At 41.3% G+C, this 27,367-nt stretch overlaps 1 protein-coding gene across 10 annotated transcripts in view; it reads right to left on the reverse strand.

Annotated features, from left to right (window-relative positions):
* camta1a (calmodulin binding transcription activator 1a) overlaps positions 1-27,367 on the reverse strand; it is a 306,786-nt gene that overhangs the window by 125,486 nt on the left and 153,933 nt on the right. For all 10 annotated transcript variants that reach the window (XM_072449082.1, XM_072449077.1, XM_072449079.1 and 7 more), the window contains one exon: positions 14,919-15,054. In XM_072449082.1, coding sequence (XP_072305183.1) covers positions 14,919-15,054 — 136 coding nt within the window. The remainder of the gene's footprint in view (positions 1-14,918; positions 15,055-27,367) is intronic.

Raw genomic sequence — 27,367 nt, forward strand, 5'->3', positions numbered from 1 at the left:
GTCAATTACTCCACAATTACCTGCGTAATTATGCAAAGGAGGAGAGAGCAGAGCAACGGCGCAGGGATGACGAAGACCTTGGCAAAGGGGAGCTGGCATGTGGTCTGGGCCCAGAATTGAGACCTTGAAGTGACAGAGTAAGAGAGAATGTGGCCCTTCACAGACGTACAGTAACAAACCAATACACGTTGTTTCAACAGAAGCTAGTATTGTGTCTTGACTATAAATGTTTTATGTTGTTGTAATCCCTCAGGCTATAACAGTTTTTTTTTTTATATAAAATAACTATATAAGACATGTCATTTCCATCTAAATTAATACCTGAACGGCAAGAGTGCCAAAAACGGGTCACATAGGAGGACTACGCAAAGTGGTAAATGTGAAATGGGTGCAGGCCAGAAAATCTGTAGGATTTCACTTTGTAATACTGATATAAATAATTGGGTCTGACTCTTAACCACTTGAACATCAGTTTTACGGAGAAAAATAAAGTGCCTGGTTGTTAACATTCACACTTCTTTCTCTTAAAGCTCACCAAGGACCACTACCAATCAGCACTGCTCTGCAATCATCCATTTGAGCCTTTTACATATTGACAACCGCTCTTATGTGGAGTGAGCGTGGCACGCCTATCTCAGGGTAAATTCACCCACATGCCCTTTGAGAAACAAAAAATGTCAGATGGTAGAAAGCTCTGCATATTGCCTGCCATAGGAGCTTTATTCAGTCGGATTGAAAATATTTCACAGGCAAATAGTAAATTGCTTAGTGTCAACTCATCACTTAAGGAGGGGGATTGTTGGTGGGTGTAAACCTTTCCAGCACATGAGCCTCCAGGCATCCAAGTCCGAGCTTGGTCCAAGAGCCGCTGTAGACTCTGGACACTTAGCTTTCCGTTCGACTTACCATTTGGCTCAGTGCTTTCTTTGTGGGAGAAGGGTCCATAAATCCCTGTCAGGAGACTGACTAACTAGTATTAGTAAACAGGGTCACACTCCACTGAGTCACATTCAAAGGGTGGCAGACCGTAACCAGCTTTCCATCCAAATGTGAAGTGAATCTTTTGGTGATTTGCAAAAGCGGTAAACAAAACAAATGCAAGGCTTGTCTCCATCAAGGTGTTTGAGTGGATAAGGTTTCCTAGCAACCACAAGAGAACCTTAGAAAATTAAGACCAGACTGCAATTAGTTAGGATTGGGCAAGTTGGTTACTAGAAGCAGTTGAGACGGCAAAATCGAAAGGTATAAATGGGCCGTAGAAGCAATACTCAAGCCCAGTACAAATGAGACTTACACAGTATTTCACGACAACTATTGTCTATAATTACAATAGAGTTTGTCAAGCTGGTAAATTCAATATGTACTCATTTATCTGGTCATTGTAAAGTATTTGTGAACTCTAGCTGGGTAAACTTAAAGAGCAATTTAAGTAAAAAAAAAAAGGAAAATAACTTAACTCTCCTTTTCTAAAGCAGCATTATTATAGGTTGGCAAGAATGTATGAGTTCATAGAATTAAGAAATTATGATTATGATGGCCCCATCTCACATACAAATCACAAATCCAACTTTGATTGCTTTGACAACATTGCGAAACACACTACATTTCCAGACCACATTTGTGAGCACTTTGCGAGGCAAGTGCACTTTGCTGTCCAACCATCAGTCTGCTTGTCATGCTCTCTGCTTCAGGCCCAGACAGAAATGGTCACATGACACAATAGTGTGTTAGTGGGCTCCGTATCTCAAATCTGTGGGATTAAGCTCCATTAAACATGAAGCGGCGCCGGGCTTTATCTAGGGATTTCACTGTGAGACAGAGCACAGCAGCACACCAGGAGGAGAGAGTCTAGAGGGGAAAGACGAACCGATGAAACGTCCTTCACCTTTATCGACCAAATTATATAAAAAAAAGGAGAAAGGCGGAGAAAAATTGCTTGCTTGTTCCAAAGAGGGAGGAGGCGAGGGAGAAGGCGGCTGGCAAGCATTTGTGTGCGAAGCATGTTTAAACACGGCCATTTGGACTCTCCCACAGGCCCACTGGTTGGTCACTTAATGAGAAATGACCAAAGTCTTAGCTTACACACGCACACACACACACATTTACACGCACGCACACACTTACACGCACGCACACACGCACACACACACACACACACACACAACACTTTATTGAGCACAAAAATCTGCAACAAAACACAGGAGTTGACAAAGAGGCTTCTTCACAAAACTATTGGTATTTGGACAAGATATTGTCCAAAAGAGTGACACAATCACAAACACAATCTAGTACCACACCAAGAAAAGACAATAAACAATAGACTACAAATGAGAAACAACTCAGTGTCCCTTTAAAAACAGATGTTGATATTGAACTTATTACTCGGCACAGTGATTTTTATTTATTCACAATTAGAAAAGATTATCACAACATCTTCTACCTGAACATTTTCAATAAAGCCTTACAGTGAGGGAAATAAATATTTGCAATTTTGCAAGTTTTCCCACTTAGAAATTATGGAAGGGTCTGAAATGTTCTTTGTAAGTGGATTTCCAAACATACAAATAATGTATTTGTATGTTATTGCTGCAAATAAGTATTTGAACACCTGAGAAAAACAATGTTGTACAGAAGCCTTTGTTTACAAAGGTCAAACGTTTCCTGTTGTTCTTGACCAAGTTTGCACACACTGCAGCAGGGATCTTGGCTCACTCCTCCACACAGATCTTCTCTAGATATGTCAGGTTTTGGGGCTGTTGCTGAGCAACACGGAGTTTCAGCTCCCTCCCAAGATTTTCTACTGGTATTAGGTCTGGAAACTGGCTAGGCAACTCCAGAACTTACTGGCTGTGTGCTTTGGGAAGATCCAGCCACGGCCCATCTTCAGTGCTCTGACTGAGGGAAGGAGATTGTTGCCCAAAATCTTGCAAACATGGCCCCGTTCATTCTCTCCTTAATACAGTGCAGTTGTCCTGTCCCCTGTGCAGAAAAGTACCCCCAAAGCATGATGTTTCTCTGGTGGGATGGTGTTGTTGGGATGGTACACATCCTTTTTCTTCCTCCAAACACGGCGAGTGGAATTTATAAAAATGTTCTATTTTGGGCTCATCTGACTTTAGAACATGACTTTAGAACATGACTCTTCTGGATCATCCAGTTGGTCATTGGAAAACTTCAGACAGACCTGGAACTGTGCTGACTAAAACAGGGGAAACTTCCGTGTGAGGCAAGATTGGAAACCATGACGACGTAGTGCATTACCAATAGTACCATTCAAACTGTGTTAGCAGCTCTCTTCAGGTCAATGACCAGCTCCTCCTGTGTAGTTATGGGTTGATTCTTCACCTTTCTTATCATCACTGAAACCCCACAAGTTGAGATCTCGCAGTCTGAGGGAGAATAAGAGTTATCTTTAGCCTTGTCCATTTTCTAACAATTGCTCCAACTGTTTTTCACCAAGCTGCTTGGCAATTGCCCCATAGCCCTTTCCACTCTTGTGGAGGTTTACAATTTTGTCTCTGGTGTCTTTTGACGGCTCTTTGGCCTTGCCCATGGCAGTAGTTGGAGTCTGACTGATGGACAGGTGACTTTATGCGGCTAAAGCTCAAACAGGTATTACTAATTTAGATTAGTAAGAGAAGGAGAGGTGGACTTTTTACAGGCAGACAAACAGGTATTTGAGAGCCAGACTTCTTGCTGATTGGCAGGTGTTCAAATACCTGCGGCAATAACATGCAAATACATTATTTAAAAATAATACAATGCGGGCGCCTATGATTCAAAGTTCCAACACTTACTATCCTCACTGGACATTTATTTATAAAGAATTCATCCATAATATCAGATTTACTTCTATTACTGGTCCCTTGGGTGAGTTGGTAACTTCCAAGATTGTGAAAACAAAATAACAGTAAAATAAAAAGCTGGCACAGCAAGCAGGAAAAATAACGTCCTTTTGCCTATTGACCAGCCAATTAATATCTGTTTAGTGCACAGAAAACCAAAGTTTACACATCCTTCATGGTAGAGTTAAAACTAATGTACTGTATATATTTAAACTTTACACCCAGCGATCAAACACACCTGTACCGTGAAATAATCAATAAGTCATTCTTTTAGCATTTTTCACGTTTAAACTCGGATTTCCACAGCACATTAGGCTCCACAGCAGAGCGATAAGGTGAGAAGCAGAGCAGAGAGCATGCTGGGACTGAAGGTGGTCCGGTGATGAACATCTCTGTGCCCTTCCATCACAAGCCCTTCTCCCTCTCCCTCTCTTGCCCTGCTCTCTAGGCTTGTATTGATCCGATCGCCGACCCTCTGCGCTGGGCCATGATTCATGTTGTTGGGGCCGGCCCTCGCTCAGGCGGCGCACACACAGCTCAGTCATGCCCTTCTGTATCTATGTGTCCATCTGTCTTCTCATTGCCCCCCGGCCAGTCAACCTGCTCTCACACACAGACCGGCTACAGCCCGCTCTGCTCCTGTGTCACTATCAATATCACAACTGCCCGACCCCAGTTTACACCCGACACGCAGCACATGGAGACATCTTCCACAGAAGTGATAGCCTTTCGTTAATGCGAGTCTATGAGAGGTTAATACAGCGCATCAAAGAAAATAGTTTTTTAATAGTATTTAGATGTGCAAGGTTAAGTATATGGTAAAACTAGGTGCACTTAAGGGTTGCAAGGGCAGTTTCTCAGTGGTGGAGATAACGAAGACATACCTGGACTTTGACCTGTAGTTAAGGGGTAAATGCTTTATTGATTAAGCCTCAAAGATGCCATTACTCACAATGGCAAATAATACACTCAAAGAAATGATTTGCTCTTCACTGTCCCATGTGGTTCTCCGTAGTGCATTTGGCCTTGTGGAGGATTTTTTTCAAGGGAATTCTAGGATTCAGGTTTGCTTTTTCCTGACATTACAGAGTGAAACTGATAAATTAATCAGTATGACATTCAAGACAGATGCTACTGGGGTAAAAGTGATTTTAAAGATCCTAAATGATTTATTTGACTTGTAACCATGTCGAAAGGCTCCCACATAAAACCATGTCTGTTTTTAATTAGTCAAGCAGGTTTGAGTCATTTTGCCTATTCAATGTCTTTCTCCAAAGGGTCCCTAACCCTAACCCCCACCTAATATTTTTAGAAAATTGAGCTGGAAGTTAGATATTGACTCATGTGCAAATCCTTGGCAAATGTAACAGATTTCTAAACAACAATAATTTGTTTCTGCAATCTAAAAATGTCAAAATGTTTTTTATTTAGCAGCCTCATTAAATCTGTGGGACAGAATGTCTAGTCCATGCACCCTCTGCCGGAAAAATGGGTGCCATCCAATGAATCCTAAGTGAATTACTTTTTTGGCCCATAGCCGGGATTTCAAACTTATGACGTGGAGCTTGGCATGTGTGCTGCCACCTTTTACACCACCAGGCAGCACAGGCTGAATTCATTTGATATGCTTTTAATACAGATCTCAGTTGAAACGCTTAGAATTCAAAATGGAATTCATGAAGGGCAAGGTTGGATTATGTTGCCTCATATTCTCAAAAACAACTCAAAATATTCAAATATCCAGAGACTCATCGAGAAGCAATGAAAGGAAAGAATACAATGCAACGTGAGAGGGCATCGACACAATCCGAGATGAATTGGTGACTTAACCAACAAGACTTTAGAGAAAAAAAGTATTTACTTCTTTTTTCCTTTAGACCTTGACAACTTGAATCTTATTCTTTACTTAAGTCAAAGTCAAAGGATTGGAACTATTAAAATGAATGTTTTTGCTCGCTGTCTTAAACAGTTTTGTGATTTGAATGCATTTTCTTCCTGTTGTGTGAAGCACTTTGAATTGCCTTGTGTATGAATGGTGCTCTACAGATAAACTTGTTTTGTGTTTTATAGGTTTAATTTCTTCTTTTAAATTGACACACAAAAAAATAAATGCTGAAAAAGAAAATTGATTTGTTGCGAAAAAACGTTGAATTCTTAATGCTAAAAAAAAAATATTGATGCTATTCAGGTGTATCTGTAAACTCTGGAACATTGTGGACAACATAAAAACCCCTTCCTGGCAGAAAGGTACAATAAAATACTTTTCACTTAAATAGCTCCGGTGGTTTGTGTGTGTTTTGCTTTTACAATAAGATAAATCCAGCCTGTATTTTTGCCTGGGCACTTTCTTAATGTGAAAAAAGAAGAAAAGCCACGTCCAGAGATAGAAGGAGTGTGAGACAGAGATGTGTGTCGGCCTCGCAGCGGAAGGAGTACATAAAAGCCCCGCTCAGCCAAGGCCCTGCTCCAATGTGTAGAAATTAATTGAGTGAAAAAAATCTGCTGTTTAAGGTTGAAGTGGGTTATGGGAGGCAGTGTAACAATTGTTTTCTGTTTGCCAGGGGCTATATATCGTTCATTTTGGCGTTCTCCTCTCTCTCTTTCTCCCCCCGCCATCCATCCACCTGCTAAGCCTCTCCTGCTCTGACCTCTTTCCTTTTTTCCCTTTATTTTTCTACATCTTATGATTCATTTTCATCTCTTCCATTTTCTTTCATCACACACAGGATTCTTAGATGTAATTTTCAGGCAATTGTGGGTTCCGTTTCAGAAATAGCGTCTTACCACACGTCTAAACTGGATGTGAAACCTGTCTCAAAATCTTTCCTTTGCACATGCAGTGAATGATAGCAATTTTTCTATAGGTGAAATAAATTGGTGCATGCATTGCTGTCAGGTTGTGTGTTGACATGCATATTTGGTCACGTGGAGCCATGCGAGATTACAAGCCCCAGGGTGAAATTCGAAAGTAAACATGTTCAACAGATAGGAGGATTCAAAGTTTAGCGCTGGCTTTAAGAAATACGGCTACAAGTGAGAAAAATGTGGTGAAAAAACGTGAGGCAAAAAGATGGAAGGCATATTTGTGCAGTTTACAGAAGAAAACATCGATTGGGATCAGAGTGAAAAGGTTAGTCGGAGACACATAAAAGAGATTAGGGTCATGTGTGTTTTATTTGACTTGGGCAGCTGAAGGAAAGTTATTTTGTCATTTTTGTTACATTGTTTCCACTGTTATGTAATGGACTCAAATTAAGTACATTTTGGTAAAGATTCCACAAAAATATGGTTCACTGTAAAAGTGTGGCTAAAGACTCCATTGGTCTCTCCAGCATAAAGCTAATGGGCTGGTATTGAATAAGTTCAGACAATATTTTTCATTTTATTTCACTGCATCTGTACTCTCTACTTCCATGCATTTTTATATAATTTATGTTTTTATTTTATTCCCTTCCCTTTCACTAGAGTTAAATTTTAAACAATAGAAATATACCAGTAAAATTAGGAAATAAATTCAGCTTTTTCTGTGAAACAAAAATCAGCAATGTTGTTTTCATCTACTACTCTCACTATCACTACTTTTAACATTTTAATAGATCTTAAAATCTGCCTGAAATACTGTATTTCACTTATCTGTAGTTTTTCTCAAGCAACACAACTAAGTACTACTTCACGCCAAAACAGGAGCTTTTTACTTTTTTTTACTTTAGGGGGTACAAAACATACAAGCCATACAATAACAGCTAGTGGAAATATATGACCCTTCATCAATCACTGGTAACACTATGGACTAAATGTGAAGATACAAATGTAAAAGAACATAACACAAGGTTGTTAGAGCTTTGATTATGTAGCTGTTTTGTGATTAAGTGGTTCCTGTCTGGCCCGGGGCACAAGGGTTAAACCTGTTTCCTGAGCTAAACTCCTCTTTAGCCGCCTTTCATGTTAAATACACAACCTCTCAATATCACTGTGAGGAAAGCACATTTGTTTGGTCTGTAAAATGCAATACAAACACTACCCCATTCTCTTTGAACTTTGGGGCTCTACTCATTACACCTCCTTTGAAGAGTGCACTCCTACATTTTGATTTTGCACTTATTAAATGTTACACAGCAGCAAATTACATCTAAACCTGTGCGCTGCTGCTTAATAATAGATGGTCCAGTGTAGCGAGAGAGAGAGGTCGGCAGCATAAACAGCCAAGCAACCAAAAAGATAAAGGCAGCCGCCGAGCAGGACGCCAGAGTATTAACAAATTCATCTCCCTGTGAACGTCAATTCACAGAATATTTCTGCGGATCAGGCAGAAATTGGGCGGCCGTCGAACTGCGCTTTGAGCAAAGAAGAGATAACGTCACAAGGCGATTTCTTCCCTGAACCAGTGCTTCTCTCTGTAGAGTAACCCAAACAGCAGGGATTTCATTTATTAAGAGAAAGTTTTATATACAAATGTGCAACCCCCAAAAACTGTCTAGAAAATGGGTTACAAAATATAGGGCTTTTTTAGACTTAAAATCCAGCAGCAATAGAGAGAGCATTTGGATTTGGAAATAAAGTTAAAGAAAACAAAAAGCAGAGAGTATTTAGCAGTTTGGAGAAAGTGGACACAAGAACTGTTGCTCCCACCGGCCTTGGCTTTTCAAAGAACACAGACTATGACCAGTTTGTACAAGAAGAATTCCAGTTTCTACGTTATTCATCTCAAAACTCAAAATAACGTGCCAACTTTATTTTGTAAGATTATCTTTTACACAAAACTCGAAAAACCTGGTTCAGAATGCGGAGTGGCAACTGTGAAGGGGAACATAGTGGGATTTCAATGAAATGAGAAACTGGTAGAAGTAAAATAAAGGTGGTTCTGTCAAATGAAAACCTTGTTTGAGGACATTTATGATTGTATTTGACATTTGTGTTGATTTAATTGCAGATTATGATAAACACATATAATTTTTGATAAAGGCAAAATCCTGATTTTAAGGTTTTAAGCAATATAATATTCACCTCAGCACAATTTTTTATCCTACAGATAAGTACATACTTTACCAGAGACTTTACATAGAGATTATGATTGTGAAAGTGGAAAATAGTATTGTTGTCCTGTTATTTGTTATAAAAGTATAACTCTCATTTCTACACTGTCAATTCAAAATTCTGTAAATGTATGTTGTAAAGACAGAAAAGAATTAGCATTTAGATCAGATGTCAGTAAATGATTGAAAATGTATTATGATATTTTTTACTTTTGCTTTCAGTCACCTCTATTCCACAATTGTTGACATTGTGATGACATAGGGCGTTAAAGGGTCTTAATGTCTTTATCCCCCTTTGGGTTACAGGTTACTTTGTGGTACTTGGTGTGAATAGTTTGAAAACCACTAATCTACATCACTGTAAACATTATGCTGTTGTCTGTATGCCTGTTCTCTTTGTGTGCGCCTCTTTTTTCAGGGACATAACTCCTTCGCTTGACAACACTCAGCCCTTTGGAGTCTCCAAGGCATGACAACATGAAAACATGTCGCAACCAGTGTTAAATTAAATTACGGAAGCTGTCAATAATATACAGCTTTAGCGCCCTGCGTCACGTGAACTCCATGGTAGCCTTTCCAACAAAGCAGACTCGTAAATCCGTCTAGCAGATTGAAGCGGTGATAGCGGGGTCAACATGAAAACCAGGCAGAGGGCTTAACTGCTGCTGAGTGATTTAGCAATTGTAAGAAGTAAGAGAGAAAAACTAATTACTGTGGGCTTAAAGGAAAAGCATGGCTAAAATGGTTGCTCCCATTGCTGGGGGTAAGGCGTTCATGTGGGAAGGCTTTGGTTCAGTCGCTAATAACAACATAACAACCCCCATTAAGCCATTATGCTGGGAGAGGATCACTGCTTTAATCTACTATGCTGCTGGAAAAGAGGGGAAATGGCACAATAACCAAAATGAGTCTGCCTCTATCTTACAATATCTACATCTCAATGCTGCCGTTTTCATTACAGCGCTAAAGTGATCATTCAATTTATACCCAGTGTAATTTCATAGAATGTTCCACAAAGCCTCCCTTGTTTGTACTTAGCCTGCATTTGCCTGAATAAATCATTAACAGGTAACATTTTTAGTGTCTATGCAACAGCTTCCCGCCGATTACTGTATGTGCGAATAGAGGGTTGAAGTTATAGCCATGGTAACCGCTCCTTTATGATACTGCAAAAAGATTGGTCTTCTATTCACAATCAGGTAATTTAAAAGGAAAGAGAGCTGGCTGTGTAAGATCTGAGGCAGAGAATGAAAACAGTGACAAACAAACCCACAAGACAATGGAAAGTGTAATCGATTTGCCGTCAATACGGCGCTGGAAAGCGAGTGGTGTTGAACAGACAGACTTTACGTTTGAATAAAAATGGAAAAATACTAACTCCTCTGCTTTGGGCATAGCCTGTATCAGTAATCTTAATTTCACAGTTGACTTGTAGCAGGATTGGGGCAGGAGAGAAGACTCTAGTGGTGTCACCTCCTCAGGAATAAGGGTTTGTTTAGTGCCATATACATCTGTCCACACAATCTGGCCATATCAGCGTCGACAAATCACCACAGCTTCTCCGACGCCACGCACGCAAATAAATCCATTCTACATTAATGAATCAGTATGTAAATATGTCAAACTTACGCACAGAACTTGAACCAGAATGTGAAAACAAATGTGATTAAAGGCTCCAACGGTTATATACTTGGTAAACATTGAGCTGGGTAAAATGTAACACAAAACACTGCACTAAACAAGCTGTGCGAGCGTAATTTGCTTAGAGACCCAAACTGAAGCACGGACAGGCCCAGGGTACTAAAAACAAGTGAAAAATTGAAGGTCATGTTATATTGGAAGCCAATGCAGTGTAGCATCCTGCATGTATCCACCAGCATCCACTCCATTACAACATTAGCAACTAATGTTTTGACATTTGTCTTCATTATTATCAATGAACAGAGGTGATTGAGCCACCAGCATGCCCCATTACCTTTCTTCATTGCACAGTTGCACAGTTGAAATCACACATTAAGGACGGTGCGCTTGATTATTTAGATGGTAAACGCGGGGTGTCTGATAGGTGGGGCTGACCAGACCACTGGGACTGTCCTGGTATTAGAGTCTGAGGAGCCGCAGAGCAACACAGCACACCTTAAGAGGTGCAGCTCATTTCAATCGGTATAATTAGCCTATGGTAATGAAATAAGTCAGAGCCACTGCCACCTTCACTTAAGAGAAAATCGATCCACGTTTGAGGGAGTTTATTAAAGTAGGGGAATAATGAGCAGATAGCACAGGGGGGTATGGGGGGGAGGGGGGAGGGCTACGAGTCCACATTAACAGCTAATCAACTAAAATGCAGCGGTGGTATTGGGCCTGAAAGTTGACAAGAGCCGAGCAGGTAATGTTGATCCACAGAGATGAGACATGCTATTTCGCAGCATGAAGCCAGGGGATGCTAGAGCTATGCACATTTGGAGACAGCCGTTGTCTGAGTGATATGACATCAGCGAGAGGGAGAATAAAGCAAATCTGTCGCCAAGGACACAGAGTGGACAGCTACGGGACATCCTCATTAGAGCAGGATTCCCACGGCCGAGAGCAGGCACAATGCAAAGAAGGGAATAGTGGAGTAATCAGAGGTGGACATCTCCCCTTATGTGCCCCAGACCCACGCGGGGCTGCTCGGGGTGCTGCCTGCTCATTTATCCAGCCGTCTGGCCAACTCACCTGGAGTGATGGGGAGACGTCAGGAAGGCAGGCTGCTATTTCACGGCCTGTTAAGCGCTAATACCGCAACATGCCCTGTGCTCCAATTTTAGGGAACAGGGAGCATTACCACCAAGCTCAAGGTTCTGTCCGTCTGGACCAGGCACTTGGAGAGCGCTTGTAACGGGCAGACAGGATGAGCGGAGTAAAGAAAGGACACAAGGGAGAGACAGAGATAGTGAAAAGAACTAGTGAAAGACTTTAAGGACTAGCGAGGGAGGAAGTAGAGGAATACAAAGAGAGAAGAATGGGACGACATGGCAGAGAAGGAGCAGAGCATTGGTTTACACAGGCTGCTGAGCTAGCAGGACAGCAGCCGCACAAACTGACATCTACTCCTGCCACGCTAGGCTGCTCCGAGGGCCCACAGGCCCCAGGCTCCCCTCTCACAGCTCCCTCACCGGAGCAGTGAGCATCACTAGGCTGAACCACCCACAACATTTGTCCTCTCTGTGCACTAAACCTGGCCCATGTAATAACCGCAGCACCTCTATTAAACACTGAGTGGCTGGGGAATCACAGAGGCCCTGTACAACAGCAGAGCAGCTCAAGTGATGTAATGACTCTACTGTAAACCAGCAAACTTATGTCCAACTCTGGTTAACTCTTTACCAGCTCTCACTGAACGAGATGGACAATTATGGGCTACTTTAAACAGATCTGAAAGGCTGCACAAACCCCTAATACATCAGATTTTTAATAAAGACACTCAGTTATTTGTACAACGCAAGATCCTTTTCTTCCAAGACAACAGTGGAAGCTCTTTGGTCATGGCATCATAGGAAAAGCACTTAACTCAGTTCCGAGAAGACACTGCTATAGTATGACACTATGGATTACATAATACTATGTGGTGAATTATTCAAGACAAATGTCATACTGGACGCACAGCCACCAGAGCAATGTGCAGTCATTTTGAGACTAATTCAGATGCACTAAACGGTGCTTTTAAATGCTTTTCATATTTGATGTCAAATTGAATGAGTCATTCAATTCCTCCTGTAGAAAAATGGTCATATGCTTCACATGTCCATAGAATTAAAGTGTGCCGGCCACACTCTACATGTACAGCAGCTTAAGTGCACCTGGAGTGCTGCCCAGGGGGTTTGTTTAAGCTATATTCACAGATGTCTGGATAATTTTAGACCTTTATGATATGTTTCCACTTGTTCAATGTGGCAGTTACAAGACTGGGCAAAAAGCAATAACCTGAAGAGTAACTGTGAGACCATTGAATAAAAAGCCCTTCAGACAGAGCTGTCCATGGTGCTGGTGGAGAGGGCACAGTGCTGCGGTCAGCTGGGAGCACTTCCACATCTGTGCTGCAGAGGGCCTTCATGCTAATGATGTAGAATGGCAGCTATAATCATTTACATTTTTTTACAAAATGATAGTTGTAGTTACTCATCATGTACTAAAGGTCGCAAAGTAATCTTTTAATAGGTTTTGATTGAGTGAAGAAACATACACATTTTGTACAATATTTTAGAAACATTTTTAACACATAGTGTAATAAAAAAACAAAAAAAATATTAAATTATATTCTGAATGATATGAGCAATTGTTGCTATACTTAGTACTCAGTTACAATTCAGAAATTGTACTTTTAGTAGTAGTTATATACTATATCATAATAATAATACCATAATTTCCTCCCTGAACAATATGTTAACATCATTAAATGATTCAAGTAATTGCACTTTTTACATTTCAGATATTAATTATTTTGTGTAATTTTTGTGTCTATTCTTTGGAAATATCCTAGTCTGTGCATTAGTTTATATTTTGTTTTAAGTATTTTTTGTAACTGTTGACTAGTACTCAAATCCTTTTTTACTCTTGCTACACTACTTGTAGTCTTGTAGTCTCTGACTTGATTTTGGCTACTCGACTCACCTCTGATTCATAATAATACTTCTTCTAGGCTGACAATATCCTAATTAATTATTCTAATAATCATGATTTCTCAATTTTCGTTCCCATTATCAAACCGTTTCAAACATACAGGTTTTTGAGTGCTTTAGGAGTGGCTTTCTGAAGTGACAAATCTATGGAGGAGCACAAACAGAGCGCAGAGCCCCTGATGGGAGGATGCCTTAGCTTTGTCTTTGTCACAGTGTGTGACACCAGCTCACTACAGCGCTCCCTCAGCCCTGTACTTATGTCTGCAGGTGAGCACTGCCAAAATCTCCCAAATGACCGTCTCCGTCTCCCGAGAACAGTGACTGTAGCTCGGGTTAAAAAAATACATATTTATTCTTGTTTGCTTATGCCTTTCAAATCATCCCTAATTTTACCTGAATTTGTATTTCACAGATTTCCTGAATTATAGAGAATAATAATAAGATGCTGTCATACTACCAGGTGGAGGGTCTTTTCATATTAAAGATCTAAAAGGAAATACCACAACTTATATTCATTGACCTTGCTACATTACTAGAAATATCTGCATAATGACAACAGACATTTTACCTGTTCCCAGCTCGATTTAAACCTATAAACGATATTACCTTAAAAAGGCCTTCAAAAATAGGTTCAAATTTGTTTCGGTCCTTTTAATGTTTTTATTTCTCCAGGAAGCTCAGAAAAGTCCCAGTTTCTGCTTTTTATGTTGATGGAACTCAGAATATTTGGCCCAGAACAAACTGTTATGTCACACACTTCATAATCTCATAGATATGCTGCTCCTTAATAAAAATAAACAAATACAAGAACATTTAAAAAGCTGCTCTTCACTGTAAAATAGACACCACCTGTCATTGCATCTCTGAACATTTTTAAATCTTTAACTGTAATCATAAGTACGTCTTGAGAATCATTTCCATCAGACTATATGGGTAAAACAAGATTAAAAACACACATTTGCGAAAGTCTATCTTATGCACAGACGCCAACACATCAGCAGCTTGAGCGCAGATGAAACCAGGGTGAGTGGTCACAGACACGAGTGGCCCTTGCACAGCGGCGCCTGGAACGGGGAGTGACTACAACACAGCAGCGAGGCGGGGGAATGTTAGCTACACAGGCCGCTTTGAGCCAGCAAGATTAATGTAGGCTCTCCGGAGCAAAGGCAACATCCAGAGCCTTAATAAGGTACAAACAATCGGTTCCACTCCAGCAGCTTCCCAGGGAAAACTATTGTTGTGCTGCATTGTTTCTTGGTGAGCTTCCTTGGAGACATGGCTTGACTACAGCATGTGACTGTCTACATTACAGCCAGGGGAGAGAGATTTGTCTGGCTCTCCTCTCTCTTTCAATCCTCCCCTTCATTTGCTCACTCACTCACCTCCACTCCCTGCACTTTCAACTTCATGTGATCCTCCCGTGTGGTCTTGCCATCTTTCCTCTTCTTCCAGCAGTAGCCATCTTTTCGATACTTCACCTTCTTCCTGTTGTACAATATCATCGACCCATTCTGCGGCCTGGGACACAGAGAGAGCGAGAGACACAGAGAGAGACAGAAGGGGAAGAAAGTAAAAGAGAAACGATGAGAAGATGAGAAGAATTTTTAGGCAAAGCTTCAGCACAGCTCAGGGACTCATTTTGGAGATGTACAAAGAGCGTCGACACGAGTAGTGCCAGGCGGGAAATGCACCAGTGACTGAGATGACAAGACTTTTTTATGGTGTTTTTCAGCATCGGTGCAGTTTGACGAAGAACAAAGCACTTTTCTGCATACATTTTTGCCCAATGGAGAGTGAGTGTCTGGTCGACCATGAGCGGCTAAATTACATTATAAGAAGGCCGGTGCACGAGGCAAGCAGAGGATGGGGTGTTCCATTCTTATTTCTCATTCATCCAACTTAAATGAGTTGTGGTGTTGGAAGTCCCCAGAGCGACGCGAAGATCCCTCCCTCACGCCCCATTCATAATTCATGCCCCTTCCACCAGACCACGGCCCGTAGGCTCATAACGATATAATCTAACTATATTTGATGGTAATCTTCTTTTCCCTTTCCATTTGTAACAGGAGGCATTTGGGGTTTAACACAAAGTAGGGGCATAAAACATTTACGCCCTTCTCGACAATTAGTGGGCAGTTGAGGCCAGTTTCCCTGTGCGTGCGTGGATTTGTGTTTATGTTAAATTGGCTTGTCATTCGGAACCCATACATATGCTACAACGCACATTCATTTCCCATCAACCCTTGCACGCACACAACGCCACAGCTGCTGCCATTTGGAGCGCTCCCAAAAAATAAAAACGGGGGAAGCAGGTTTGCCTTGTGTTTGATGCCTCACGGTGTGTGAGTGCTGCCTTGCCGAGCTGCTGAGAACACATGATAGAAGTGTTGAGGGCGGCTTAACCATGCAGGCCTCTGGTTAGCCCTGTTAGATGCACATATTACATGCTCAAAACACAGCCTGGGATGTATTTGGTTAAACCACAAAAGCCAAGCAGATTTGGGTCTTGTGTAACAGTATCAACTTGCCACATACGCTGGGGTTTAGCTTGATACTTTATTGCTCTACTAAATTTAATTTTATTCTTACTCAGTTATCTTAATTATAGTCATAGTTATGGTTAACGCAGTATTGTTTTTCACATTATAAAAAACTAAACAAAAAAAATAACGCATTTTATCAAAATCTGTTCTTATACTTAAAGAAGACTAAATAATAAGCTTTTTCAGTTAGTATTGAAGTATAACTTAAGTGGATTATCATTATACACTCTGTTCATTGTTAACTGTAATGTGGATCTAAAATGGCTTAGTAATAGACAGGTTCATTGACTTTCTGTTCAAAACTGCAAACTAATAGGCTCTTCATAGTGGTATTTCACCGTAACAAGCAGAGGATTGTAATTTTTGTGTTGTCCTTTTTGAAAAGTGGCCTTTAAACCTGACATGAATCACTAGCTTTTCAAATAATAGCAACCAAGTACAGGGATGTGGGATAGGGGTAGGTGAAAACAGAAAGCATGTATCGGAAAAGGTTTATTGCCATGGCACAGGAACTTGCTTTGGTGATTCGGTTCAACATAAAACAATGAACAATAAAAAAAAAAAAAAAATTATATAGAATCAAAAAGGGCATGCATTAAAGAAAAATAATTAAAATCTACTATCGGGTAAAAATAATAAACTTAACAGTTGAATTCGCAGATGTATTGCAGAAAGTGAAGAGTGCATTGAGTGATTGATTAAATATAGTTAAAGTGACTGGTGTTTAGAAGTGTTCATGAGTTCAACAGCAGAGGGAAAGAAACCGTTCTTGTGGCGAAAGGTTCTGGTCCGGATGGACATTAGCCTCCTGCCTGAGGGGAGTGGCTTCCTGCCTAAGGGGAGTGGCTCAAATAGTCCGTGTCCAGGGTGAGAAGGGTCGGCTGTGATCCGACCTGCTCGTCCCAGAGTCCTGGAGACGTACAAGTCCTGCAGAGATGGAAGTCTGCAGCCGATCACCTTCTCAGCAGAGGCACAATGCGCTGTAGTCTCTGTTTGTCCCTGGCTGTGGCTCCAGCACCACACGGTGATGGAGGAGGTGAGGATGAACTCAATGATGGCCGTGTAGAACTGCACCATCATCTGCACTGGCAGCTTGGCTTTCCTCAGCTGCCGCAGGAAGTACATTATCTGCTGGGCCTTCTTGATGAGGGAGCTGATGGTGAGCTCCCACTTCAGGTCCTGGGTGATGGTGGAAGCGGAGGGAGTCCACAGGGGTGATGGGGGAGTCTGTCAAGGTTAGGGGGGTCTGGGGGGCTGTGACTTTCCTGAAGTCCACGATCATCTCCACTGTCTTCTGGGCATTGAACTCCAGGTTGTTACCGCTGCACCAGGACACCAGCCGCTCCACCTCCCTCCTGTAGACAGACTCATCCCCGTCCGAGATGAGCCCAATGAGGGTGGTGTCGTCCGCAAACTTGATCAGTTTTACAGAGTTGTAGCTGGAGGTGCAGCATTATTATTATAATGTATTATAATATATAATAATAATACAAATCTGACATATTATGTAAATCTGTCGATAAAATAAAAATAAAATAAGACCTGTTAATATAATGCCATATTTGTCAACATTGGTGCAGCCCTGTATATGTTGTTTATTTATTACACTGCATTTTGTTACAAGGGGGTGTTGGGGTGGTGGGGTTGTCTCTCGGGGCCAGGGTTGCCTGTTTATCTCAGTATCACTCATCCATCATTTCCTGGTTTGGATCTCAGGGGCCAACCGGAGAAGAGATGGGGGAAGATAAGTGAGGGAGGGGGTGCTGTAGGGTCCCAGAAGCCCCCGTCCCCCCACCTTTGTGGCCCCTGACAGCACCTTCTAATGAGAGCCGCCACTCAGGTGAGCACGGGCCTGCTCCGCTCCTGGAGTCTGTCTGAGCCGTGCACAGGCGAGTGTTTGGTCTGCTCCCCTGGTCCAGCGCACTGTTCCTCTGCTGCGTGTGTTATGAAAGATCCCACGCCTCCAAACGTCTGTGCTGACACGCTTCAAACTACTTTATACTATAGATAGAACATGATGTGGGTACAACGTATACGGTAAATGAAAAGTGCATTGATAATACATGGATGAAAATTGTTATTTGGATTAGAAATACAGTATACTGAACCCATTTTGTATGTTTTAGTGCTTTATGTGGGAGTACTGCTAAAGGTAGCCCAAAACGTTGTCAGACTACAGTTTACTTTTGTATATATTAATTTGATTGTGAAAGAAATGTGAAGATAATTCACTTGTGGGAGTTTACGATTACTTCTGAGTAGTAATTATGCTTAATTGCTTCATGCTTTTGTCGATAAAAGATGCTTTGAGTCGTCAATTATTGAGGTGGTAAATATGACTGCAAGGTAAATCTCAATCAAAAAGAAAATTTGAATGCAATTTGAATGGACACAAATGGCAAATCACATTTTTTACAGTACCATAATTTCCTCCAAAAACAAATTATGCTGTTTTATTCTGGACAAAAACTAATAATGTAGTTTTTTATCTGTACATTCTGAAATACATGTGATTGATGAGTTTCATAGGGCTATTTTAAACTTTTTGTCAATTCTCCTTGACTCTATTAAAATGTGAATTTTGAACAGAATCCTGGTATCAAAACATACACCGGTATTTAAAATCGAATCGCAGTAGGGTCAGAAAAATATTATATTATTATTAGATAGCACTAGCAAGCCCTATTGGGAAAGGTAAAGAGAAAAAGTGCCAAAGGGAATGTGAAATAAAGATATACAAACTGCCGGCTTTGTTTACGGCCAACCAAACATCATGTAACTAATGCTCGACTTTGTTGCAGAGTTTCTAAAATGATTAATTTCTGAAGGTGCATAACAAAAAATAAGAAACTTTTTCTCACAAATGTCACTTGAATGACAGAGAATAGACGCAGCAGAAGGAATCAATCTGAATGCTTTTCTCTAAAAATGTGATCCTCTTATTTGTTTCAACATGATTCCAGGTTTGTCCTTCAAAAGACGGAGGCGTGTGTGTGTTTTCAAATGTAGCGCTGCATGAGACAAAAAGATGGGCACAGATGAGATAAGGTGGAAAATCAAATGACACAGGGCTATCTGATCTCCTCCAGAGCACTGGAAATTGGGGTGAGGCTTCGGTGTCAGAGGCTCCACACCGTATTTATCGGCGCGCCACAAAAACTTATTTGCTCAGCTATTTTTGAGGGACTGTTAGGTAGATGCTATTTTCAATTCAAGGCACTTTGAGCCCAGCAGTGAAAGCATATAGGCCCTGCGCTAGGTCTGAGTCACATGCCGAGCCAAAACTCATGCCTGGGCCGCACAATGTCTCCTCACATTTCCTCTGTCTATTCCACTCACCACACACCTCTGTATACTTAGTCCTTCCAATTAATCTTATCAGAATGATACATATTTACACACCTGAAAAACTAACTGCTCCGTTATCAAATAAGCATGACAGAAGCGCCTGTGTCTCAGATGCCTAAACGTGGCACATTAATATGGAAATGGAGGCCTCTGACAAAGCGCACACGGGTTTCACGCACCTCTCTCTCCTCTTTGGAGTTTGCAGCGATAATAAGCTTTACCCTCCGGGTGGTGTTAGGCCTTGTCCAGTCCTTTAGGAATTATTCATTTACCCAGGTAATGGCATTCACTCAATCAGATTTGTTCATTTGAAAAAGTCGGTGGAGATGGAGGGGAGCGGGGTTATGGGGCTGGTGACGTGTTTGGCATAAAAAACTAAATCAGAGAAACTCCCAGTCTCCAGTCTAGCATCTCCAGATAGAAGAGCTAAAGCAGGCTGACACATCTGCGAATGTGGGAGAGTCTGCTCCAAAAGGGATCAGTTTAAAAAAAAACACGGCCCTGGTGAATCATCCTAAATCCTCAAATGTTCCCACAAATACAAAGATAACACTTTCAAAGTTTACCTCTTACATAAATAAACATGGCTTATCACGGAGAGCAAAGTCTTCATGGGCACTATTCTTAGAAGTAAACCAATTTCACTCAAGAGGAAATAGCACAGGGAAAACAGCATCTTAGTATTTGTGCTTATTTTTGCTAAGCAGTGACTTATTCCAAATGAACAATGTGTAAAAGACCACTTGACATCAGAGCAAAGCAATTTTCTTACTTGCATTTTTGTTTCAAACACATTTTTTGGGAATGGTTTATTAGCTCAGTAAAAGCAAGTGCCTAAAATTATCAGTAACAGAAACATAAATGGAAATTTTATTCGCAGAGAATAAAGTTGTTGGAGAAACCGTGGTTGACAAATAGCACATCACTACCATGTCTCATAAATACTGGATGACAGGAACGGACTGAAGTAACATTGTAAAGTTATACAATGGAAAGACAAACTTTTGCAGTCAATTGTAAAATTAACTAATTGGATACTGGGCAAAGAGTGTCAAATCTTTCTGCCTTTTCATTTGAATATATACTTCCAAAGGTTAACCAATCATTGCAAAAATATATTACATACCATTTAAGGATATCTGCATGTGTTTTCTGAGGTCACAAGTTCAATCCAAAAGCATGTTCTTGATCTTACTAAACTGGAGCTTTACAACAGCGCCCCCCTTCCCTTCCCTTCCCCTCGCTCTGTCCCGTCTCCCATGTTGCCAGAGGTTTGATTAACGCCACATACATGCTGTTCCCATATCGGTTACGTCGGAGCAGGCAGTGCGGGTGCGGGCGCGGGCGCGCGGAGGAGACGTGGCGAGCCCGGGAGGCTTTGAAGATCGCAGGTTGAGCCGGTTAGGGCCCTCGAGTGGCTCAGGAGGGAGGGCACACCTGCTGTTCTCAATTACCCATCCGAGCCCTCAGCCATCACAGCTTTTACCCCACTGTGTCAACAAGCCTAAGCGCAGCACACACGCAGACACGCGCACCTGCACACCCTATTAACTGTAAATATGAGGCTCAAATACGCCCTCCGGCTCTTGCATGCATTAGGAGCCGACTGCACTAAGTTGATGCCGTCCAGGGGTGTAATTAATAGTTGTGAGAGTGACAAGACATCAATAACGGCCTGATGTTGGTCATTACGTCGGCTGTCAATCACGGGGAAAACATAGGTCACAAGTGTTGAGGCAAAGAAAAACACAGCCAAGAGATGTTTTCACCAGTTGTTTCTTAAATCGTCAAGTTAGCAAAGCTGTGTCGAATTGGGTGACATAAAGCTAGTACGGAGCGACATAAAAGGGGTTTGCTATCAATAAAACTCACTTTGTCTGGGTATTTAGCAACGTGGAGACTGAGGTCAGATCTGTGGAGAGGCGACAATGCTCACAGTAAGAATGTTTGTGTGTTTTTCAAGGTATTTTTGGAGCAATTACATGATTGAATAAATGCAAGATAGAGAAGTTTAATGTCATACTGTGAAACACTCCAAAGCAATATATATATATATATATATATATATTTTTTTTTTTTACCTGCTTTTTATAATTATTATAATTTGAATATCAAAAGGAGGTACAGTAAAATATTGTCATTATATTGTATACAATTTTAGAACTTTAATTGCAAATTGTTTTGTACATTAGGCAATACTTTATAATAACTACACTTTAAAAAGCCTTTTAACAAATCTCTTGAACAAACAATGATTCAGGCTTAGTCACTACTTGATTCATATCCTAACCCTTAGCTTGATTCATTCTTAAAAGAAATGAGGTTGTAGTTACTCATTATTTGTTTTTATTCACGTTTTACCAAGTATCCCAACACTTGAAGATTTGGGTTAACAGTGCTTTTTTAAAAATCCCCTCCACCTCATCGTAACACAGCATGTATGAGGATAAAGGTGTCATGTCGACCAAATCCACACATCACGTACGACTGATTCAAAGATAAGACTCTGTTCAGTCACTAGAATTCATTTGCGACGTGTTTGCTAAAACTACTTTAAATGTAAATCTGCCATTGAGATTCATTGTGTTGCTGTGGTCCACTCAAACTGGCCTGCCCATGTTATGTCCTTTACCTATGCTCCATACTCTACTTGATGTGGCCTGCGGTGTGATTTAATACAAGCTGTTGTAAAATGCACATGAGAAGCATATCCACAGCAGCTACTATTTAAAGGAATGCGAGGTGGAAATTAAAGCAGACGTGTCCATTGTTTAGGCTCACTGAATCGGAACAACTTATGCAAAAGTATGCAGTTTTTACATTATACAGTGTTGTTCTTACTATTGTTTAAAATAAAGGCTATAAGAACAAAGGTATATTTATGCAGGGCACAAACAAGAGACATAGACCTCTGTCAAGGCATTGGTTCTGTACCAGAATTAAAAATGCTCACGGCTGGCCTTAAATTTAAATTAAATTGACCAACTACGCTATCATAAAAAATCTGCTAAAACAAATCATTTGTTTTTATAGACGTATGTGAATATACGTTTGTCTGTATCACAAAATGTTCAAATTCACCTTATAATCTTTCAAAAGTGTATAAATCCAAGAACTACAAGCGGAAACTGAGATAAAAATGAGTGATAAGGTTAAGTTGGAGCTAACATGGTTTAACATACTGCTCTGTGAGGCAGTACAGATGGAGCACAATGTTTGTTTACCCAATGTGTTCCATTAAATACAACAGTAATGATGAGCGGGTAGCGGCTCCCCTGGAGTTGTAATTCAGGATTGGAAGACAGATCGCAGCCCCCCTCCCCTCTCTCTATCTCTGCTGCCAGTGATTGCCACAGAACTCAGGCCCAGGCCCAGTGCCTTCCAGCACAAAACAGATGTTCACCCCGCACTTATCTCAATGAAAAAATCACACGCAATTTACAAAGAATATAAATTATGTTTGTTGCAAGACATCAGTGTGTCTGTCCCTGCAAGACCTTGTGAGGAGGATAAGGGTGACTTGGTGTGGGAGGGGGTAACATCGCTGGACGTGCGCGCCTCTTATCTGGTCCACAGCAGCAGTGGCAGAGCAAGGCGCCGACTGGTGACTGGCACTGATGCTGGCCGATAGCACTAAGCCGGTTTCATGCACATTTCAGGGAGGCTGCCGACACAAGTCACAACTTAACGGTTTTAGCTCGCTCTGCGTCCTGATGTAGGGAAGTTATTCACAAATAGCCATGTCGTACACTGGTTCCACTGCTCAGCGCCCTCTGACAACACAGCACAAGTTATGTTGGGGCTTTGATGCACAGCTTAGATGACAGAGAATCTGCATCTGAGGAGGTTTTAGCAGCCAAGCTTCTTCTTTTTCAATAATAGCACACACGTAAAATGTTTACCTGACAGGAAATGCTGATGACATTCACTGGTTCTATGGCCGTATTTGTTGTGTATGCTATATTCAGCCTAAAGTCACTGTGCATACTCTTATTTCGAAATAGCAACACAGTAATCCTAGTGACTAATCTTCCTAATTCTTCTCCTGCGTGTGTCTCTACATTCATCAGAGTAGAGCCTTTCCAGCAGTCCAATGACGCTAGTGCAAGTGAGGAAGTCCAGTACAACAGCCTTATTATGACCCTTTGTAAAGAGAAGGCTTTTATATTCTCAATAATGCATGGGCAGCAGGGGAGAGCATCAGATCTGTATAACAGTATGCTGTGAGGTGCATTTGCTGTTTTAGCAGCTCATGGTTTCTCATGAAAAGAAAATACTAATACAATTAAGTCATTTGATGTAGACTGCAGCGCAAAAGGTCAAGCCTTTATTCTTAGCAACAACAATGTGTGCTCTATTAAAATGAGGGATGAGTTCAAGTTTAGCACTATTTGAAGCTCTGATTTAAAGCTTTTTCTTCCTTAAAAAAGAAGAACACAAACTCACAGCAATGACACCAACCATACAAATGTCATGAAAAGTGTAAGCGAGGTGATATAAAGCGAGGTGATATAAAGGCAAATTATAAAGGCCAATCACAAACTGTAAAACCTTGAAACCTCTATCCTTCCTGTACATGTAAGTGTGATACATGGGTGGCAGTAGCTCAGTGGTAGTAGCGGTAGTAGTGGTAGTAGCTCACATGATCGCAGCTGCCTCATGTGAATACTGCCGTTGTGTCCTTGGGCAAGACAGTAGAAAAGCGCTATATAAAAATGTGACCATTACCATTACATAAGCTAACTATTTGAATTCCTTTTCAACGCTTGCAACGGCTTAAACAGAAGAATTGTGTGAGTGAACCAGCTGTGGCCCCATAAGGGACAAGGACAGCGACTCAAGCCAGAACGGCTTATGCATCACCTGGACACTGGCTCCGACCTTCATATTGATCCCCAGTGACTGAGCACGGCTAAGGCCAACTATTGAACCACTTATGATTAATTCACAAATCCTGCCTTGTCCACAAAAAAGGCAAAGGAACAAAGCACAAACAGGAAGGAGTGAGATGAGCGAGGCAGAAAGGTCAGGAAAGTAGATTTTAAAGTACGACACAGAGTTCATGTCGGTGTTAAACAGTGTGTGACCAGGCTGTAGCACACTTTGGTCACAGGTGGACCTCAGCAGCACAGGATGGCACTGCAGCGGGAAGGAGTGATAAAAGGGAGAAGTGTGTCCCTCCCCTCCGTTCTTGGTCTTATTTTAGTCTTGAGGATGAAGCTGGGGAGGGCGAGGGGTTGAAATAGAGCTGTAACTCTATCTGTGTGCTGAAGCGAATCAGAAAGTCTATCCCACCTTTCACCTGGGAATCACAGCTCTCCCTGTGCCCTGTCTGGTCACTATACCAACCACAGCCTGCCATCATGGGATTAATTGGAGCCCAGGGGCCCAATGCAGGCTCAGGCACCAAGAGAAATCACAAGGCAGATGGACGGACATCAGTTATGGTCAAGTGATAGTGGCCATGCAGATCAAACTGAATTTCAAGCGCCAGTTGCATGGCGGTGCTGATAAGTCTAAAATGAAACATATTGGAGCTGCAGACACCTCCGCAGAAGTGCTTGGATTGGATAGAGAGACTTTCATTTCTGATCTCTGTGTGGTATGGGGATTTCACACAAACACTGACACACAGTGACTCACCAAAATAAATAAAGCTCATGCCAGAAAGTGGAGGAAACACGCCACAGGCTCAGGGCTGCCTGCTGCATCATCGGCAAGCTGGGATGGAAGGACTGACTGCGTGCCTGGCAAAACACCACTCAATTTAGGCAACAGCCACTTGTTATTTTTCAGACTTCTAATGAGGAGTGGGTATATTGACAGTATATTTAGCAGTTCCCAATATGAAGCTTGTTAGTTACAAGATAAACAGAGTGTGATATTTTTAGGATACGGTAATGCCAACATTGCTCGACCCAGTTTAAGAAGATGGACAAACACTTTTGAGAAGAAAGAATATGTAAAATCCAAATGACAGAGAAAGGGAAAGTTTAAAACAACTCAATTCATCACAACAATCAATATTGCAATAAAAGTGAACACATTTTCTGTATGTTTACACAGATTCACAGGATTAAAGCGGCACCATAGTTGTCAAGTAAAATCTTTTTGTATTGTACTTAGTAGTAATCTTTTGCTTTTTGTATTTAGCATTGCTCTTATCTTCTATTAAAGCAAAAAAAAAAAGGTCATGTTGTTTTTTCACATGTTGGAATGACAAATAAAAGAAGCATTTGGGTACCTTAAGTTAGGGTTACAACCTTTTGTGAAAGATTTAGTTTCAGCTGATTAAAAATGCATGTACAGTTTGTTTGTTTGTTTGTTTGTTTGTTTGTTTTCAACCTTGCAGCACTTTGAAGTGAAGATTTGCTTTCAAAATTTGAAAGCAAATCTTCAAAGTGTATGGTAAAGGGCATTATAAAATCTTATATTATTACCATCACTTGATACATGAAGTTGAAAGGAAACAAAATTATTTTACTTTTAAGATTATACTACAAATGTAAAACCAAAGACAAGTGTAAGAAAAATCCACTGTTATGGAAATATAAATCATGTATGAGGTCTATGCTGAGAGTGAAAATGAAAATGTCCCAGACAATTGGATTCCTACCTGTGTGTTTGTATAAAGATGACCCTTGACTTGGTCCGCGTTACATGTTTGAGATTACCAGTGCCTCATTGACGTGGACACACAGCACAACTCCTCCAAGCTGGGGGGTAAGCAAACTCCCCTCTCCTGGTCATCTCCACGGCGACACTGAAGATGATAGACTGCACTCCTGCTTTGTTTATCTATCCCCTGCCCATGCTACAGACTCCCGCTAGTGTCTGAACACATCTGAATACCCTCATAAAGTAGTCCGCACGGCACACCCCTAATCATGGCCACCTCTGCCGTCTCATTTTCCAGGTTCAGTGGCCCATGGAGCTCCCACGCACTAAATCACATCAGCGCTTTCTTTCTCTCTCTCCTCCAGAAACTGCCTCTCTCCTCTCTGTTCTTCGTCTTTAACTCAGCCCCAGACACAGCGCAGAAAACGTAAATGTACGGACAGACCCAAACGCGTCGCCGCTCAACCCTTTTATCTGCCATTCTTTTGTTCCGTGAAAAGACCACTGTATACAACGCTAGAGCACCGGCAAATTGGCAATGGGGTTAGAAAACCATAGAAGTCTGTATGTTGACTTGACAAAAATGAATAATTGTGAAAAGGAAAAAAAATCAGGTGAGGAAGAAGGAAGTACAAACTGCTAGTTATGCTAATGCTCAATGTAAAGTGTTAGATAAAAAGTTTTAAATAAAAAGAACTGAGACCCAAAACGTTCTGGTGGCATTTTAGAGGTCAAAAGATATATAATACCTTCTGAAGTTAAATTCAGCTTAATCATGTTAGATTCCCAATTAGCACACAGTACTATTTCTAGCTTCTATTGAAAACACATTATATGACATGATGTGCAGACTTAAACAGGGCCTTGAAATTCAAACAGAGCAGAGTAACCGTGCCCTAGAGAGAGAGAGAGTGGATCCTCCTATTCTATAGCATGAAATGTTTATCCTCTGTCTGCACCGAGCATGACTCCAACACTCCTGAGCTGCATTTCCAGGGTACAGCAGCACGCAGGTCTGTCACAGCAACCGCACTGATTGACTATCTCCTCCATATTTGACACACCAGTGAGCCTACTCATCAGTCACCTCGGCAAGTAGGCAGAGAGCAGGGCGGGGTGAGGTGGGGGGTCGAGTCAAAGCAACAGCCCCAGCATGGCAAAGAGCTTAGTGTTGGCTCTGCGCCGGGTAAATGCCCTGGCACAGCTAGACAAAGAATCAAATTAAATGTATGTTTAATTCATCCCTGGATATGTATGGTTAGCATCACATTTACTAAACCAACTCATCACTCAGCCATGCACTATTTCCTGCTTATTTTTGA

Source organism: Eucyclogobius newberryi, unplaced genomic scaffold (genome assembly GCF_026437365.1).
Source record: "Eucyclogobius newberryi isolate DKJ021-1_F unplaced genomic scaffold, fEucNew1.0.hap1 SCAF_17, whole genome shotgun sequence".
Classification (NCBI taxonomy): domain Eukaryota; kingdom Metazoa; phylum Chordata; class Actinopteri; order Gobiiformes; family Gobiidae; genus Eucyclogobius; species Eucyclogobius newberryi.